Source organism: Halichoeres trimaculatus, unplaced genomic scaffold (assembly GCF_033239565.1).
Source record: "Halichoeres trimaculatus isolate MK-OKI-2021-1 unplaced genomic scaffold, fHalTri1.1 fHalTri1_scaffold_21, whole genome shotgun sequence".
Classification (NCBI taxonomy): Eukaryota; Metazoa; Chordata; class Actinopteri; order Labriformes; family Labridae; genus Halichoeres; species Halichoeres trimaculatus.
The window spans coordinates 90,001-109,522 of NW_027437199.1; the positions used below are offsets into that span (position 1 = coordinate 90,001).

Sequence of the window (19,522 nt, forward strand, 5' to 3'; positions counted from 1 at the left end):
ATGTACAGTCCAAACCCAGACCAAACCCTGACCAAACCCTGACCAAACGTACAGACCAAACCCTGACCAAACCCAGACCAAACCCTGACCAAACCCTGACCAAACGTACAGACCAAACCCTGACCAAACCCTGACCAAACCCTGACCAAACCCTGACCAAACCCTGACCAAACGTACAGACCAAACCCTGACCAAACCCTGACCAAACCCTGACCAAACCCTGACCAAACCCTGACCAAACGTACAGACCAAACCCTGACCAAACCCTGACCAAACGTACAGTCCAAACCCTGACCAAACCCTGACCAAACGTACAGTTCAAACCCAGACCAAACCCTGACCAAACCCTGACCAAACCCTGACCAAACCCTGACCAAACGTACAGTTCAAACCCAGACCAAACCCTGACCAAACCTACAGACCAAACCCTGACCAAACCCTGACCAAACGTACAGACCAAACCCTGACCAAACCCTGACCAAACGTACAGTCCAAACCCTGACCTAACCCTGACCTAACCCTGACCTAACCCTGACCAAACGTACAGACCTAACCCTGACCAAACGTCCTGCAGTGTTTTTCAGACTGAAACAGAAACGCTGTGGGTCAGGGAGGAGGTGTTCAGCCTCAACATCCATCACTTCCCCTAAACTTTGGACTCTGCAGACTGAACCTTTCACTCCCATCATCTAAATCATCCCTCCCTCCAGTTTACACCAAACTGTCTCTCTGGGGTTTCCTGAACAAAAGCAACAAATGAGCAGATTTCATCATCCCAACGTGAACATTTTGAGGTTTCTGTGCCGCAGTCGAACAATAAACTTCAGCCCTGGGGTCAGACTGCGACCACGTTTCCCTCTCTGGTCTAAGAAGCAGAGAAAGAGAGAAACTGGTGAAATAGTTAAACCCCGGCAGTGAAAGGGGACATTGTCTGCGGGGGGAACATGTGATCCCATCCCTCACAAAAGCCTCCCCGCCTCCGCTCCTCGCCGCTCCGCAGGCCGGGGTACTGAACCAAAAAATGTAAATAAAAGAGGCCGAGAGGGAGGGGGGCGGGCCGCCATTCAAACGCTGCTGATGGAGTGGGGTTACCACGGCAACTGCAGGTCAGCCCAACACAACCTTTAGCTGCTCTGAGAGCGGCGGAGACGAGGAGCAGCACAAGACACAGCATCCCCGCGTACACGCTAAAAACCCAGAGAGACCTGAGGGAAGTCTGGGTCCTGCAGATCTGTAGTTTATAACAAATCTATATATAACACATCTATGTAAAACACATCTATGTAAAACACATCTATACATAACACATCTATGTATAAGACATCTATGTATAACACATCAATGTAAAACACATCTATATATAACATGTCTATATATAACACATCTATGTATAACACATCTATGTACAACACATCTATGTACAACACATCTATATATAACACATCTATATGTAACACATCTATACATATATCTATGTGTTTCTTTCTTGTTTTGTTGTTGGATCCAGAGGAGGAACAGAGGTGGAGGAAGATGCAGCGTGAACGCTTCGTCAAACTGAGAGTTTGAAAACCTGAGGCAGAAAAAATCACCTGCTCCTTTCTGACTCTGAGACACGCTCTGACGACGCTCAGACCAAACCTTTCACCTGTTTCACTCTTCAGAAACAGACCTGCCTGCAGTTTGAGACGGACAGAGGAAACGTGATCCTCGCAGACTCAGAGGATCAGACTAAACAGGACCACAGAGACCTGCTGGTCTAACCAGATCAGGTTCAGACTCTTCAGTAACCCGGTCTAACCAGAGCAGGTTCAGACTCTTCAGTGACCCCTAAGAGGACTCTGTGACGATGAAGGGCTCTGCTCACCATCTCTGCACGTCTTCCCGTCCTCCAGCAGCTGGACCCCGGTGGGACAGGCGCACTGGTAGAACGGCGTCCTCGGGGAGAGGAGACACAGGTGGGAACATCCTCCGTTCTTGGTGGAGCACGGGCTGCTGGCCACTGGAAACACACACACACACACACACACACACACACACACACACACACACACACACACACACACACACACACACACACACACACACACACACACACACATTTTAACAGTTTCTGCGTGGTGACGACGTGTTTATAAAGACCGGCTGATGATCTGTGGCTTACTTAAATTCTTCACAGTGAAACCAAAGTGTTTCTGAGGTCAGACCCCACAGCTGCAGTTTCTGAGTTCAGACTAAAACCCTGTGAAGGCCTCAGACAAAAAAGTTCAAATGTGACGAGTTCAACATGAACCTGATGAGTTTTCACACTCTTTAAGACCAACGATATCAAAGGGAAAGAGAAACACAGGGTGAGAGGAGTTGGCGAGAGGAGCAGGAGAAGGAGGAGCAGTAAGGAGCACGAGGAGCAGGAGAAGGAGGAGCAGTAAGGAGCAGAGTGCGTAAACCGTGACGACAGTTCAGCTCAGTTCAGCTCAGTTCAGCTCAGTTCAGCTCAGTTCAGCTCAGTTCAGCTCAGTTCAGCTCAGTTCACGGCGTTTGGCTGCAGATTCTCAGAAAGCTTGAGATGAAAAATGGTGGCTCAGAGTTTTGTCAGGTTGAACTAAATATTTTCTCCTTCTGTAAACACGGGGGATTGGGAAACCAACGGATGAAGACGGGGAACCAGGGCTTGGACCGGCCCGCTGTGGGCTGAGTCAGAACATGGGATTTGTTGACACAAGAAACATTAAGAAAATTTGCAGAGTTGGTCTAAAAGTTAACGACCGCAGCCTGCGAGCAGCCTGTGAGCAGCCTGTGAGCAGCCTGTGAGCAGCCTGCGAGCAGCCTGTGAGCAGCCTGTGAGCAGCCTGTGAGCAGCCTGTGAGCAGCCTCTGCTGTAAAGTGCTGTGAACTGCTGTAAAGTGCTGTAAAGTGCTGTAAACTGGTGTAAACTGCAGTAAACTGCTGTAAAGTGCTGTAAAGTGCTGTGAACTGTTGTAAAGTGCTGTAAAGTGCTGTTAACTTGTGTAAACTGGTGTAAATTGGAGTAAACTGCTGTAAAGTGCTGTAAATTGCTGTAAAGTGCTGTAAACTGCTGTAGACAGCTGTAAACTGGTGTAAAGTGCTGTAAAGTGCTGTAAATTGCTGTAAACTGGTGTAAAGTGCTGTAAACTGCTGTAAACTGGTGTAAAGTGCTGTAAACTGCTGTAAACTGCTGTAAACTGGTGTAAAGTGCTGTAAAGTGCTGTAAATTGCTGTAAAGTGCTGTAAAGTGCTGTAAACTGCTGTAAACTGCTGTAAACTGGTGTAAAGTGCTGTAAAGGGTCTGTGTGGAGCTGGACTCACAGTGGTTCTGTCTCTTGCTGCTGAAGACGTGGATGTCCATGGGGGAGAAGATGTCGGAGTGGACGATGCGCTGGTCCGATCCGGTCTCTTTCCTGCAGGAGTGTATGGAGTGTGTGTTCCAGTCGGTCCAGAACAACGTCTCCTCGTAGAGGGTGAGGGCGAAGGGGTGAGGCAGGTCTCCTTTCACCACCACCTCCCTGAAACGCACAGACACAAACTTTTAAGGAGGAGACTCACAGCTCGTCCAATATGGCGGCTACAGCTCACTGGCTCCTGATCTGTTTCAGAGACAGCTGACGTTAGGGAGACTACAGCCATCAATAACACAGTCTGTGGGTTTACTGCAGGACTAGCTCTTCATGCTAACATGCTAGCACTGAGGCTCCATATCAACAAGGAGGTGCTTCTCTGAGCAACAGTATCAGTGTGCTCCTGCAGCTCTGTGCTCCTGCAGCTCTGTGCTCCTGCAGCGGAGGAGGCTCTGCTCCGTCTCCTCCTACCTGTTGGAGCCGTCCAGGCTGCAGCGGTGGATGAAGTTGTGTTTGGCGTCGGCCCAGTACAGCTTCTGCTGGCTGTAGTCCAGCGTCAGACCGTTGGGCCAGTAGATCTCTCTGTCGATGATCATGGAGCGGTTCGTCCCGTCCATCCCCGCTCGCTCGATCTTCGGCACCTCCCCCCAATCCGTCCAGTACATGAACCTGAGGAGACACGGCACAGAGCTCAGCACGCAGCTCAGCCACAGGAGAGTTCATCGTCTGTCAGGGTTTCACACACACACAGAGACAAAGATACACACACAGACACACAGAGACATACACACACACACACAGACATACACACATACACACACACACAGAGAGACAGAGATACACACAGAGACACACACAGAGACACACACAGACACATACACACACACACACACAGACACACACAGAGTTTTGGGGGTTTATTTGGAGTTTGTTGGACTGCAGCAGGGAGAGTGATGGGGGTGTGTGTGTTTGGTGTTTGCATGTTGTACATTGTGTGTGTGTGTGTGTGTGTGTGTGTGTGTGTGTGTGTGTGGTGTGTGTGGTGTGGGGGTGTTTCCTGCTGTGCAGCTCGTTCTTCACTTTGTTTGCCTTAATTACCATCACAGCTGGACAGCCCCTCCCCTTCCACTGCCCCCCCACCACACACACACACACACACACACACACACACACACACTCACACACACACACACACACACACACACACACACACACACACACACACACACACACACACACACACTCACACACACACACACACATACACACACACACTCACACACACACACACACACACACACACACACACACACACACACACACACACACACACACACACACACACACACTCACACACACACACACACACACACACACACACACACACACTCACACACACACACACACATACACACACACACTCACACACACACATACACACACACACACACACACACACACACACACACACACACACACACACACACACACACACCGGCTGGTCAAACACTGGGGCTTGAACTCTGAACCGTCACAAACAGAAACACACTGACTGAACAGAGGAAACAGACTTTTGGTCTAAAGATTTTTTCCCTCCTTTCAGCTGCAGTTACCCATCATGCAACAGCTCTGATTCAGCTCACAGTCCATAATTATCTGTCAGAGCTGGACTAATATCTCTGACATCTCCACAGATACAAAACGCTGTTAATACACAACTTCTTTATTCTGCATCAGATGAAATAAAACAAGCTTACCGTAAGAAAACACAGTTTTCTCTATGAATGAGTGAATGAATGAATGAATGAATGAATGAATGAGTGAATGAATGAATGAATGAATGAATGAATGAATGAATGAGTGAATGAATGAATGAATGAATGAGTGAATGAATGAATGAATGAATGAGTCTTTAGTGTGACTGGATGATGCTGGAATATACATTAAAGTTTCATCAAATGTGATGAATGTTAAAGGTTTGATCTTTTTCTGGTTCCTCAGTTTTCCTTTCATTCACTCTCCTCCTCTCACCTCCACACATCGACCTGCAGACTCTCCTGATGGAGACAAAGACTCTCTGAATACGTCTCTGTAACGTTTTCTGACACTTTAAAGACCAAACAGCAGACTGATCCTGAACAAATATCTGGAGCCTTTTTTCGGACTGAACACGCCGCGTGTTGGCCCTTCATGTGCCGGACAGGACCAAAACTTTCCTGAGGAGCTGGGAGAAACGTTTTGGTGAAGGTGATGGGTCAGCAAACAGGAACTGAGTGTCAAAGCGCCCAGCTTCAGAAAAAGCTTGTTTATTTCATGAGAAAGCAGAAGCAGGAAGTGGATATTTAATGTTTCAGCAGCACCGTGGATCAGACCACGTCCCCATTTCCAAACCTCTGAGTAAATCTCATCTCCTGGCTCCGCTCTGTGAGTCTGTCACACAACCTGAGAGCTCGACGCCGTCCTGACATCAGACAGGTTTTAGAGCCGTGTAACTGGACTCATTAAACCACTCGTTCTGGACAGAAGCAGAGACCCCCCTCTTTTTCTGGATCGGTCTCTAGTCTGGCTCTGGTCGCTCCATCCTGCTGCTCACCCCACCAGATACAAAAACAAGACAAAGAAATCCTCTGAGCTGATGTTTTCCTACAAACTGATTCATCTGTGAACTTTCCAAAGAATCAGGAACTGAAAACAATCACTGACTTCTCCATAAACCACTGACTGACCTCTGAGTTCAGCTGGTTTGGTTCAACTCTGCAGGGAAACAGAGACCTGATCCTGGTGTCAGCGGCTAAACCCAGCAGCTAAACCCAGCAGCTAAACCCAGCAGCTAAACCCAGCAGCTAAACCCAGCTGCTAAACCCAGCTAAACCCAGCAGCTAAACCCAGCTAAACCCAGCAGCTAAACCCAGCAGCTAAACCCAGCAGCTAAACCCAGCAGCTAAACCCAGCAGCTAAACCCAGCTGCTAAACCCAGCTAAACCCAGCAGCTAAACCCAGCAGCTAAACCCAGCAGCTAAACCCAGCTGCTAAACCCAGCTAAACCCAGCAGCTAAACCCAGCTAAACCCAGCAGCTAAACCCAGCAGCTAAACCCAGCAGCTAAACCCAGCAGCTAAACCCAGCAGCTAAACCCAGCAGCTAAACCCAGCAGCTAAACCCAGCAGCTAAACCCAGCAGCTAAACCCAGCAGCTAAACCCAGCTAAACCCAGCAGCTAAACCCAGCAGCTAAACCCAGCAGCTAAACCCAGCTGCTAAACCCAGCTAAACCCAGCAGCTAAACCCAGCTAAACCCAGCAGCTAAACCCAGCAGCTAAACCCAGCTAAACCCAGCAGCTAAACCCAGCTAAATCCAGCGGCTAACAGACGTGCAGCTAGCTGAGCCTGTGACGGCTTTAATCAGGGTCAGAAACCACATCCTGAGACCCTGCTGAGTACTCCAGAGTCCAGGAGGAGGTGGAGAGGTTCAGGTGTGTGAGAGGCCGTGCAGAGCGGGGTGTGTGTGTGTGTGTAACTGTGCAGTGAAATGTGGAGCACACAAACACACGGTCCCCTCACCACAAGAGCTCTTTGTGTTTGCTACCTGATGCATTAATCATCTACGTTGAACCCAGTCCAGCTCTGCGTTCCTGTGTGGATTTGGAGAACCAGTTTTCTCCTCACAGCGTGCAGAGCGGCCACACAGATCCCAGCTGGAACATTCAAACACGCTTCGAAATAAAAAAAAGGTTTTGGTCTGATTTCAGGTGGAAACCACGTCAGATAATCTGAACATCAGACTCAGCTGGAAAAGGTTTGGGTTCCTGGATTCAACCTTACAAACTCAACGGGAACAAAGAGCATCCCTGATCGAGGAAAAGACCTGATCGAGAAACAGACCTGATCGAGAAACAGACCTGGTCGAGGAAAAGACCTGATCGAGGAAAAGACCTGATCGAGGAAAAGACCTGATCGAGAAACAGACCTGATCGAGGAAAAGACCTGATCGAGGAAAAGACCTGATCGAGGAACAGACCTGATCGAGGAACAGACCTGATCGAGGAACAGACCTGATCGAGGAAAAGAACTGATCCGGGAAAAGACCTGATCGAGGAAAAGACCTGATCCGGGAACAGACCTGATCGAGAAACAGACCTGATCGAGGAAAAGACCTGATCCGGGAAAAGACCTGATCCGGGAACAGACCTGATCGAGGAAAAGACCTGATCAGGGAAAAGACCTGATCAGGGAACAGACCTGATCAGGGAACAGACCTGATCAGGGAAAAGACCTGATCAGGGAAAAGACCTGATCCGGATTGTTTCTACCCACAGCACCGAGTCCCCATTCATATAAAATCAAACAATGACCATTATCTGGTCCCTGAACACATCGTTGTGACAGTGAGGGAGTGGAAGAGGAGATTTTCCGTGCTGGACTTGAACGCAGCATTGCAGGTTTATAAACTGAGGAATAAATAAGTTAAACTGAAAAACTCTGAAGAATTCATTATTAAACTAATCAACATTTATCACCACATAAACACACACGCTAAGAGCCAAACCTCGGTATCGCTGAGTGCTGACACCTGCTGGCAGGTACCACCATACAACAGGCGTCTGCACCGTTTGGATTAACATCAACGTCTCCATCCTTCACTCTGAAATCATTCATTATTATTTCAACCCCAGGATCCTCAGAGAGTTAACACAGACGTCCAAAAACATCACGTCATGTGACCTTACAACGAGCTGATTGGCTGGTTTGACCTCTGACAGGAGCAGCTAAAAATGCTTCAGCCATCTTTAATTAACAAACCAATTAATGACAGAGCAGGCGGAGCGTTATCAGACCTTAGTGAGAGATTAATTCACGTCTGACTGAACAAACCCATGATTGGGATCATGGTGCAGAGCATTTTTTAGACGATTTACGGTAAAAACGTTATTTTTTAATCAGAGTCTATGACTCTCTGCTCTCAGGTGACAAATAACAAACTGGATGATCAGACGAAAACTTCACAGTTCAACAACTTTAAATCCAACTCAACTTGATCAACTCAGGCCCTCAGGTAGGTACCATGGGGGTGTGGCCTCTTTGACCAACAGGTGGAGCTGCCAGGTGATGACTCAGCTGTTTCAGTTGTCAGACTTCACCTTGAAGCGAGGAGCGACTGGCAGTTTGACGCTGTCGTCTCTAAAGACTCAGCACATGAATGAAACAGACGCAGAAGCCGCCTCCACCTCCTCCACCCGCCTGCTAGCTTAAAGCTAAACACATGCTGCTGACACAGTCTGTGCCAAACAGGAAACAATGACCAAACATGTCTTCACCCCGCTAACGGCATCACTAAAGAGCTCGCTGCACGCTAACACGCTGCACGCTAACACGCTGCACACTAACACACTGCACGCTAAACATGCAACAAGCTAACACGCTGCAGGCTAACACGCTGCACGCTAACATCTACTTACACACACACACACACACACACACACAGACAGACAGACACACACACACACACACACACACACACAGACACACACACACACAGACACACACACACACACACACACACACACACACACACACACACACACACACACACACACACACACACACACACACACAGGAGGAGAGCAGAAACACTTGATGTACCCTCAGGGGAAACTTTCATGTGGCAGCAGCGGAGAACCAACAAACCACACGAGGAATAAAAGTCCAAACCTGTTGTTAAACACAAGTTTGGACATAAAGAGAGCGGCCTGAGAGCAGCACAGGTGAGCAGAGCTGAGCACAGGTGAGCAGAGCTGAGTACAGGTGAGCAGAGCTGAGCACAGGTGAGTACAGGTGAGTCCAGGTGAGCTGAGCTGAGCTGAGCTTATCTCCTGGAAACATGTCACAGGTTCAGATCTGAGTGGGAGTCAGAGACGGGCAGAAGTTTCACTTTGTTTTTTCTGGAGTCCAAACTGAAATCACATAAAGAAACCACCCAGGAGGATCCTGGGAGACGGCAAGGCTTCGGTTCCTCACCCTGAAGGTCGACGTGAAGGTCGCAGCTCCTGATTCGTCGACACAGACAGGAGCTGTTGTCGTGTTAACCTGTTTGTTGTATTTCTGTGTCAGACACAAACAAACCAGACAACAACAAGAGTGTGATCAGAGCGAGGAGGCGCAGAGCGAGGAGGCGCAGAGCGGCACGTCGTCCTTGTGTGTCAGCGAGCGGCTCGCTCTGACTTTTATCTCTGACGCCGAGCGGCATCAAACACGGAGGAGGAAGAGTTTCCATGAATAGAAACCCCAGAGAGGACGCCAAGAAAGACCACAGCGCACATTAAATCAGACTGATTCATTACCAGGCTTTCATCTGGATCACCTGGGTCCTAATGGACCCTCAACGGGAGGGGGGGGGAAGGAGGAGGGGAGGAGGAGAGGAGGAGCATGGAGAGGAGAGGAGAGGAGAGGAGGAGCATGGAGAGGAGAGGAGGAGCATGGAGAGGAGAGGAGAGGAGGTGGAGAGAGGAGAGGAGAGGAGAGGAGGAGCATGGAGAGGAGAGGAGAGGAGAGGAGGAGCATGGAGAGGAGAGGAGGAGCATGGAGAGGAGAGGAGGAGCATGGAGAGGAGAGGAGGAGCATGGAGAGGAGAGGAGAGGAGAGGAGGAGCATGGAGAGGAGAGGAGAGGAGGAGGAGAGAGGAGGAAGCAGAGGGGTGAATAAAGGAGGAGCAGCTCAGTGTTGGATAAACTAACTCCTCTCCTGGAGGAGCGTCTCACAGACACAGACGTGGTGAAACGGCGGCGCTGATCCAGAGCTCAGGGGAAATCCAGCTCCAGGTGCTCCGCCTGTGAAAACCTGGACAGGAAGTGCCTCAGCTGGACCAGGAAACGGTGGGTGAAGGAAACCTGAGGCTCCTCCTCCTCTGAACTGTTCAGGTCACCTGCTGGAGGTCTCAGGTTTCTGAACCTGCCGAACCAGACTCCTGAAAGAAGCAGGTCAAAGGCGGGGACACGCTACAGGACGGTGGTTTTTGTCCTGACCCCCTGACGACCAAAGCCAGCGCCGGCCTGATGGTCGTCTGAACACGGCGCTGTGGGAGTTTCCTGTGGAGAGGGTGACTCTGTGCGGTCGATGCTCGGACGCCTCAGAGGAAGAGACTGAAGATAACAAACAGGGTTAACATCTGTAACGATTAAACCCGGAGCGTGTGGGAGGCGCTGAGACGAGCTGAGCACGCTCAGTGTGTGTCACATGCACCAGAGCAAAGCCAATCAGGATTTCTGAGGGTGTCAGAAATCTGTCTGTAACGCTGACGACTGAACCCACCTCCACCTCTGCTGTAACCCACAGAGCCCACACCCCCCCATCTCCACCACTTTAGTCACCATCACTTCCTGTCTCCTGTTTTTAAGATTTTAGAGTTTAAATCAACCATCACAGCTTCTGTTTTAAGATTTTAGACTTTAAATCAACCATCACTGCTTCTTCTGGTTCATCCGTCATGTTTAACTTATTGTCCATGAGCTCTGGGACGTTCAGCACAAAGAAGATAAACCTCATCACGTGTAGACTGTGAAAATCCAGGGAAAAGCAGACGACTGACCACGACCTCCACCTGTGGAGGAAGACTGACCACGACCTCCACCTGTGGAGGAAGACTGACCACGACCTCCACCTGTGGAGGAAGACTGACCACGACCTCCACCTGTGGAGGAAGACTGACCACGACCTCCACTTGTGCAGATGGTGACGCTGCGTCAGGTGGGGGACACGTCACGTCACAGAGTTTCCTCCAGTGAAGTCACTGAGGAAGTGACGCTGTGACTGCTTCCAGCCTACCCTAACCCTAACCCTAACCTTCCCAGGGTGACGGTTTATGGTAAAGTATAATTTCTCTTTAGAGCAGAAAGGAGAAGTCCGTCAGGTGCTGGAGCAACTTCAGAAACTCCCCAGGAGTGCCAATGAGTCAAAGGGAGTCGTCCACCCTCGAGCCCCAGCAGCTGAGAAACTGGGGACGTGACGTTTCAGCGTTTCTGTTTTTGTTGGTGAACGCCGATCTCTCAGAGCTGCTCCCAACGATTCAAACATTCCTGAGCTGCCAGCAGCGCCGCTCGTCCTCACAACACTGACGCTGTTGTTCTGCTTCCAGCGGAGGACCAGGGAGACGCTCAGCGCTCCTGAAACCAGGTCTGATCCAGGACCAGCTGAGGACAGAGCAGCAGAGGCGCCGGCCCTCTCCCTTCGTCTGGACTGGACTCAGAGACCCACAAGCACAAACTGAAGAGACGTCGAGCGTTTGACAGGATCAGCTCTTCCTGGAGTTTCCTGATCCAGTTTCTGTACCCACTGATCTCAAATACCTCAGAAAGGAGGAAAACCACGTCAGGGATGGGTTCAGCTTCACAGGAGCTGAGAGCGAAACCCCAACCCTAGCTAACCCCTAACCCCTAACCCTACCCCTAACCCTAACCCAAACTAACCCTACCCTTAACCCTAACCCTAACTAACCCCTAACCCTACCCTTAACCCTAACCCTAACTAACCCCTAACCCTAACCCTACCTAACCCCTAACCCTAACCCTACCTAACCCCTAACCCTAACCCTACCTAACCCTACCTAACCCTACCTAATCCCTAACACCTAACCCTACCATTAACCCTAACCCTAACTAACCCCTAACCCTAACCTGTGCCAGAATCAGGATTGGAGTAAAAACCTCAACACCTGCCGAGTTGTTCACCTGTCTATGGTCAGAAACATCATCAGTGATGATAAAATCAACGATCTTTCCAAAATAAAAACACTTTTAAATGCCGACAGCCAAAACAACTTTTTTAAGCGATAAACACCAGGTGAGGTCTGACATCAGAGAAGTTTCCTCAAAGAGCCGTGACGGGTCGACCTGCAGCTGTCAGAGCGACGTCTGAGCGACCTGCTCTGGGTCACATGTTCACACTGACTCTCACTGATTCTCTGTTTTAAAGATTTAGCTAGCTGAGGCTTAGCTTAGCACAGCTTAGCATGAAGAAAGAAAACAGAAGGATACAGCTAACTACCTCACAGCTTCCCCCGCTCCACCTCCCTCCTCCTGACTGAGGCTTTAAAGGCACAGTGCGTGATTTTAGCCACATTTCAAAGAACAGACTCGATGAAAGTAGAGTTTGACATTCACGAGCATTTTTGATTTAGCATTACCTCCGTTTGTTAGCTTAAAAAGGGTCTTTCAGCGCTACATAGAAGCTAGCTGGCACCAAATATTTCTATGGTGTGGCAGAAAGGACAAAATAAAAGGCTGAGTTTTTGTGATGAGCACAGGTTAGAGGAGGGAGGGGGAGAGTGGTTGTGGTTTTGGAAGGTATGTTTCACGCAGGAGCTTCTTGTCCTTAAAGGCCACCATCCCTCCCCCACTGGGGGAGGTGAGAAAGGGGGTGTTTCAGATGAAACAGTTAAAAAACAGAGAAACTGGACTCTAACATATTCAACACGTCATGTTGTGGATTCAACACTACAGATATTAGCATTAATGCTAACTCCAGCTAAAAGCAAAGACAAAGGATCAACTTCCTGAACCATGTTTCCCTAACTATGAGCCTGACTGCTTTCCATCACTGTTTTCCTTAGTGACCCTCACTGCCTGTCTCAGAGCTGCTGCTGCTGCTCCTGCAGCATCTCAGAGCTGCTGCTGCTACTCCTGCAGCATCTCAGAGCTGCTGCTGCTGCTCCTGCAGCGTCTCAGAGCTGCTCCTGCTGCTCCTGCAGCGTCTCAGAGCTGCTCCTGCAGCGTCTCAAAGCTGCTCCTGCAGCGTCTCAGAGCTGCTCCTGCAGCGTCTCCTGCAGCGTCTGATGACACTGAACACGTCAGAGACTGGAAAGGAAGCTGCTGCGCAGAGAGGTGAAGGCGTGAGATCCAAGAGGAGGAAAAGTTTCCGGACACTGATCGATAGTTTCTCTGGTTACAGAAACCGTTGGGAGTTATGGACCAGACCAGGTGTCAACAGCAAACCCAACAAAGGTACCGACCAGAACCCAACACGGCCCGATGAACTCAGTCATACTGCACGCAGGTCCCTTCAGTAAATAATGCACCAAAGACCCCACCCAGACCAGCAGAACCCCCTGACCCGCTCAGACTCACCCTCGTTCTGGATCCAGAGCGATGGCCCTCGGCTGGTCCAGCTCCTGCCAGAACAAAACTTTCCTCAGGGTCCCGTCCAGCTCAGCCACTTCGATACGGTTCGTCTCTGAGTCTGTCCAGTAAAGTTTACTCCCTAACCAATCACAGGCCAGCCCGTCTGGAGACGCAAGTCCCGGTACCACCGTCTGGATGGCGCTGGCCCCTGATTGGTTGAAAACTGTGCGTTTGATGGCCTCCTCGCTCACGTCGCTCCAGTATATGAGGCCCTGTGCGTAAACAAAGTCCACGGCAGCGGCGTCCTCCAGCCCCCCCACCACCACCGTGGCGTTGGCCTTCTCGTGCGCCGCGTCCACGAGTCGAAGGTCCCGCCGGTTAGCATACAGGAGCAGCGGTACGCCTGGAAGACACAGAAACACACAATGAGATTATTTTAAAAACAAACTTACAAACCGTCCACGCTGCCAGAAAACACGGGACACTCCCAGTCTGTGATTTTCAGTCTCCGAACATTTACCAGGAAAAGACCTGACCACAACTCCTGACGACAACTCCTGACGACAACTCCTGACAACAACTCCTGACGTCAACTCCTGACGACAACTCCTGACGACAACTCCTGACGACAACTCCTGACGACAACTCCTGACGTCAACTCCTGACGTCAACTCCTGACGTCAACTCCTGACGACAACTCCTGACGACAACTCCTGACGACAACTCCTGACGACAACTCCTGGTGTCAACTCCTGGGCCCTGTTCTACGAAGCAGGATTACTGCCTAGCGAGGTAGCTTTGAGGATAGGTTTCGGATTCCCTGTTCTACGACACGGGATCACTCCTCAGCGAGGCGAGTTACCATGGCAACGTACGCTGAACGGCTAACCTGCTCCGGGGCAGGTTAGGTTCCAGATTGAACTCGCGGACTATTAAAACCCCGCCCACTGACCAATGAGCCCTCACGAAAAAATGGCTTGTCGGTTCTTAGAGGATCCCGTGGACATCGGAGCCCGACCCACTCTCTTTTTGGGATGACCACCTTTATGAAAGTTACCAGTTTTCCAGGGAGGGGTTGGTAGTACATGACACTTTCTACAGGTAGTTAAAGGGAATGAAGAACTCTCATTGCCGTAATAAGATCTTCAATGCCAACACTTCTGTTCCGTGACAATATTTTATCGCCCGTATTAAAATTGTGACAGGAATTCATGTAGGGCTCATGTGGGCTACATATCACACAAAAAATGTAAACACGATAGGAATGAACAAATGAATAAATTCATCTAAGAACTAAATCAGATATGTTGCATGTTACAGTAAAAGTGCATGGTGAACAGAGCTATTTCAGGATGATAATGGCACAAAAGATTTTTTTTGCACTACACCACTACACTTACGCATTTAGACTGTCAGCAATTTTCTGCCAGCACTCCTTCCGTGCTTTAGCAGCGGCGACAGTGCTGCTTTTAACGTTAATTACATGTTTCAGCTCGTCATACTTCCTCATGATCACCTCCTGCTCCTCCTGAGTGAAGTATGCGCTCCTTCTCTCTCCGCCTGCTCTGACACTCCAGACTGCTCCAAGTTCGCGATTGGTCAGATGCAGCAGGCTCCGCCTTATATTTGTGCACGCGCTCATTGCCTAGCTGGATCCACTTCTGAGGTTGATAACCAGCGTTGTAAAACCGTGTAGCGAGTTGCCGGCTACCGCGCTCAGTTCAGCAAGGTAGCTCCAAGGCTATCTCGCTAGGCTGAACTTGCTTCGTAGAACAGGGCCCCGACGTAAACTCCTGACGACAACTCCTGACGACAACTCCTGACGTCAACTCCTGACGTAAACTCCTGACGACAACTCCCGACGACAACTCCCGACGTAAACTCCTGACGACAACTCCTGGCGTAAACTCCTGACGACAACTCCTGACGTCAACTCCTGACGTAAACTCCTGACGACAACTCCCGACGACAACTCCTGACGTAAACTCCTGACGACAACTCCTGGCGTAAACTCCTGACGACAACTCCTGACGTCAACTCCTGACGTAAACTCCTGGCGTAAACTCCTGACGACAACTCCCGACGACAACTCCTGACGTCAACTTCTGACGACAACTCCTGGCGTTAACTCCTGACGACAACTCCTGACGTCAACTCCTGACGACAACTCCTGACGACAACTCCTGACGACAACTCCTGACGACAACTCCTGATTTTAAAATGTTTTTGAAATGTTTGGGGGATTTTTGGCCCTCTTGTTGATTTTAGCTGAGTTTGAAAAACGACTGAAGCGAGTTATCAAACTGAGTTATCAAACTGAGTTATCAAACTGAGTTATCAAACTGAGTTATCAGCTCAGACAGCAGCTGATGAAGACCAGCAGACTGGTGCTGGGGGAGTTTCTGGGACCTGGGACTGGGCCGGCCTCTCCTGACTGGATCAGAAATAATAAACCCTCCACTGGTTGTCGTGTTAACTCGACATGTCCACGACCGCTGAGGAAGCAAGCAGCACTTGGGGACTCCGGACTTCCTCCCTGTGGGATCCTGGCTCTGAGCCACAACCACAACCTGACACATTCAGACCCAAAGAGCGGGTCAGAGAGACCCCTGCTGCCTCCCCCGCCCGCCTGTCCTCACCTCACACACCTCACATAGCTCACACACGCCTCACACACACCATACACACCTCACACAGCTCACACACAGCTCACACACAGCTCACACACACCATACACACCTCACACACCTCACATAGCTCACACACGCCTCACACACACCATACACACCTCACACACCTCACATAGCTCACATACAGCTCACACACACCATACACACCTCACACAGCTCACACACAGCTCACACACAGCTCACACACAGCTCACACACACACACACACACCTTACACAGCTCACACCGTCATACACACCTCACACAGCTCACATAGCTCACACACAGCTCACACACACACACCTCACACACAGCTCACACACACCTCACACACACCTCACACACACACAGCTCACACACACACACAGCTCACACACACCTCACACACACACAGCTCACACACACACCTCACACACACACAGCTCACACACACACACACCTCACACACACACAGCTCACACACACCTCACACACACACAGCTCACACACACACACAGCTCACACACAGCTCACACACAGCTCACACACACACCTCACACACACACAGCTCACACACACACCTCACACACACACAGCTCACACACACACACACCTCACACACACACAGCTCACACACAGCTCACACACAGAGCTCACACACACACCTCACACACACACAGCTCACACACACCTCACACACACCTCACACACACACAGCTCACACAGGGGGAATTTCCTTCTGCAAATATTTACTACAGCTCCACTTTCTCAGACGTACCGAGCTCCACCAGCTGAACTCTGCAGGAGGACACAGGAGACGGATCCAGAGAAACTCCTCAAACCTTGATCAGTAATTTATCTTCAGGAAAAGGGTTCGATCCTAAACTTCACATTTCAGCTCTGTGTTCACATGCTCCAGATTTTAAAAGGTGATTTTTTCCTTCTGTTTCTCATCACAGTAAGATGTTTTACATCAGTCAACTTTCCAGAAAGTTTTGTTTCAACTGAAATTATTCTCATTTTTTCCAAATCAGAGCTACATGGATTCTTTGTTTAAAAGACACTTTGTGTAATGGTTAAATATTAATGACAATTCTAAAAATAAATATCATTTAACAGACCTGGTTTCCTCAGAGGGAGGGAAACACCTCTCTGTCCAATGATAAATATTTCAGACACAGAAAGCTGTTTGACTCTGGCAGGTCATCAAAACTCTTATACACAGAGAAAATAATAAATGACTGATTGAAATGAATTATTTTTATTAATATAAATATAAAGCTTAGTTGGAAAGATAAGAGTTCAGTTTGAAATCATGTCTTTAACATCCATCACTGGGATTTTTAGCGTTTATCACTTTAACCCCACATTAACAGGAAGAAACATTAACTTGGGGAACAATAAAAAGGTAATAGCTTGGTGAAGATAAATGTTAGATATATAGCTCTTTATCAAACCCTTAAAAGTAGTGAAATGGATTTGCTGACTGTTGTCTGAGTATATGAAATGTGTAGATGAAGATTTTTTAACAGTTTTGTTTGTTTGAAACTATCGTAAATAGTTTGTCCGTTTGTTCATTAATGTCACACAAATCTGAGTCTAACACCACATATGGATAATTATTTAATCTAAAAGACAAAACTTCAGATTTCACTGAGCTTGACTCTTAGCTGAATGTGTATTAATGTCTTTAAACCTGCAGCTGGTCAGTTAGCACCAAAACAAGGCAGAAAGTACAAGTCTGACTTACACAGAGATTTAAGCAGTGGTTCAAAGACTGAAAAGCGCAGAGATTTATTTATTTTTGATGTTACAAACATATTTTTACGGATAAAGTCCGCCTGTGAGCAGCTGGCTCGTTGGATGACTGGCTAACGTAGCATTTGTTGTGCTAAATGTTTCCCTGAGTCTTCACGTCTACACTGACCGATCTGCCCTGTTTGAGTTACCAAAGCAGGAGTTAGTGAACTACATGTGGCTGAAAACTACGTTAAGTAAATAAATCTTCTCTGAAAATGTGGAGCAGAGGGGGTGGAGGACTTCTTCTGGGTGTTTTTCCAGCCAAACACTGGCTGTTTGTGGTTTCTTTCTGCCCTGCTCCAGCAGCGAACAGGCGGAGAGGCACCGCACGCATAGCAGCCAAGCTAACCCTGCGTTCACGTGCTGCACGAATAATCGGAAATTAAATAATCCAATGGGATACTTGTAGGCAAAGGCTTTCTAAAAACGGAAAAATAAACTAACACCCCCTAAGACCAGTTCCTGTCATGTCGCGTTGACACACCTGTCCTACTGCATAGTAAAACACACTTTAATGATTTTTACCAGGTGTCCATAAACGCCTGATCAGATGTAGTCAATGCATGTCAACATTTAAGTTTGTTTTGAAGTTTCAATCAGGTATCAAGCTCTAAAACGCTCCTCTACCAACGTATTTTGGCCAAATTAGTTTCAGTCAAGAAAAGGGTGACACGCTCTCTCCCCCACTCACAGTTTTTCTTGAATGGACACAAATAATCGGTTGAACGAATTCCCAAATCTGGGGACTCCGAGCTTCCAAGCTGCACGTGAATGCTACTCGGATGCAACGTTAGCTCCGCTCGGGAGAAATCTACCCCCTGAACGAGGGCCCTGGCCCTGACTTAGCCTCAAAAATCACCCTCCAAACTGGTTTTAACAACTCTTAAGTACACTTTTATACATCTACAGATGACATGTGAACGAGAAGAGTCACAGAAATGTTGACTTTTAGTGAAACTTACCCCGTATGAGCAAACAAAAACTACACAACAACAGGCTCCGCAGCACGACACCCATCTTTCTCCCGTTTCTTGGCCCTGCCGCCGCTCTCCGGTCAGCGCAGGACTCCCATCGCTGCGGCCGCTTCCTCTGCGGAACCAAATTAATATTCCCGACAATGTTCAGGCTGCCTCTGAGCTGCACAACGCGCTAAATAATCCCCACGTCCATCCTGGCTGCGGCTAACTGCGTTGGATCAACTCTCCGTGCCTCACATTGTCCTGCTGGAGATCCGTCGTCTCCTTCCGCTGTGAGGAAGCTGCACTGCTGCCCCCCCCCTCCTCCTCCTCCTCCTCCTCCTCCCCCTGCTCCTGCTCCACCGTAGTGATGGGAAATCTGGATCTCTCCGGTGATCGACTCATTTGACTCAGTTCAGAAAAAAAGATTTAGGCTCAAAAATGGTTCTTTTTCTGGAAACGTTTCTTGATTTATTTGTTTATGAATTTATTTTTATTTTATAAGTCCATCATCCCAACATGATGTAAAGATTCACTCCGATAAATCCCACGTTTTACTAATTAATGCTTCCAAGAATTGAATGTATTCACTATCAGTTCTCTGTTAAAGACTCATCTCTTTATGCTAGCTTTGAATGTGTGATTTTTCTGTTATGTTT

The 19,522-nt window shown here is 48.8% G+C and overlaps 1 protein-coding gene across 2 annotated transcripts in view; it reads right to left on the minus strand.

Annotated features, from left to right (window-relative positions):
• lrp6 (low density lipoprotein receptor-related protein 6) overlaps positions 1–19,174 on the minus strand; it is a 39,847-nt gene extending 20,673 nt beyond the window's left edge. For both annotated transcript variants that reach the window (XM_074697869.1, XM_074697868.1), the window contains exons 1-5: positions 18,870–19,174; positions 13,466–13,862; positions 3,825–4,022; positions 3,325–3,521; positions 1,865–1,999 (exon numbers count right to left, since the gene is read on the minus strand). In XM_074697869.1, coding sequence (XP_074553970.1) covers positions 1,865–1,999; positions 3,325–3,521; positions 3,825–4,022; positions 13,466–13,862; positions 18,870–18,924 — 982 coding nt within the window. In that variant the 5' untranslated portion in view covers positions 18,925–19,174. The remainder of the gene's footprint in view (positions 1–1,864; positions 2,000–3,324; positions 3,522–3,824; positions 4,023–13,465; positions 13,863–18,869) is intronic.
• Positions 19,175–19,522: the final 348 nt, after the last annotated feature.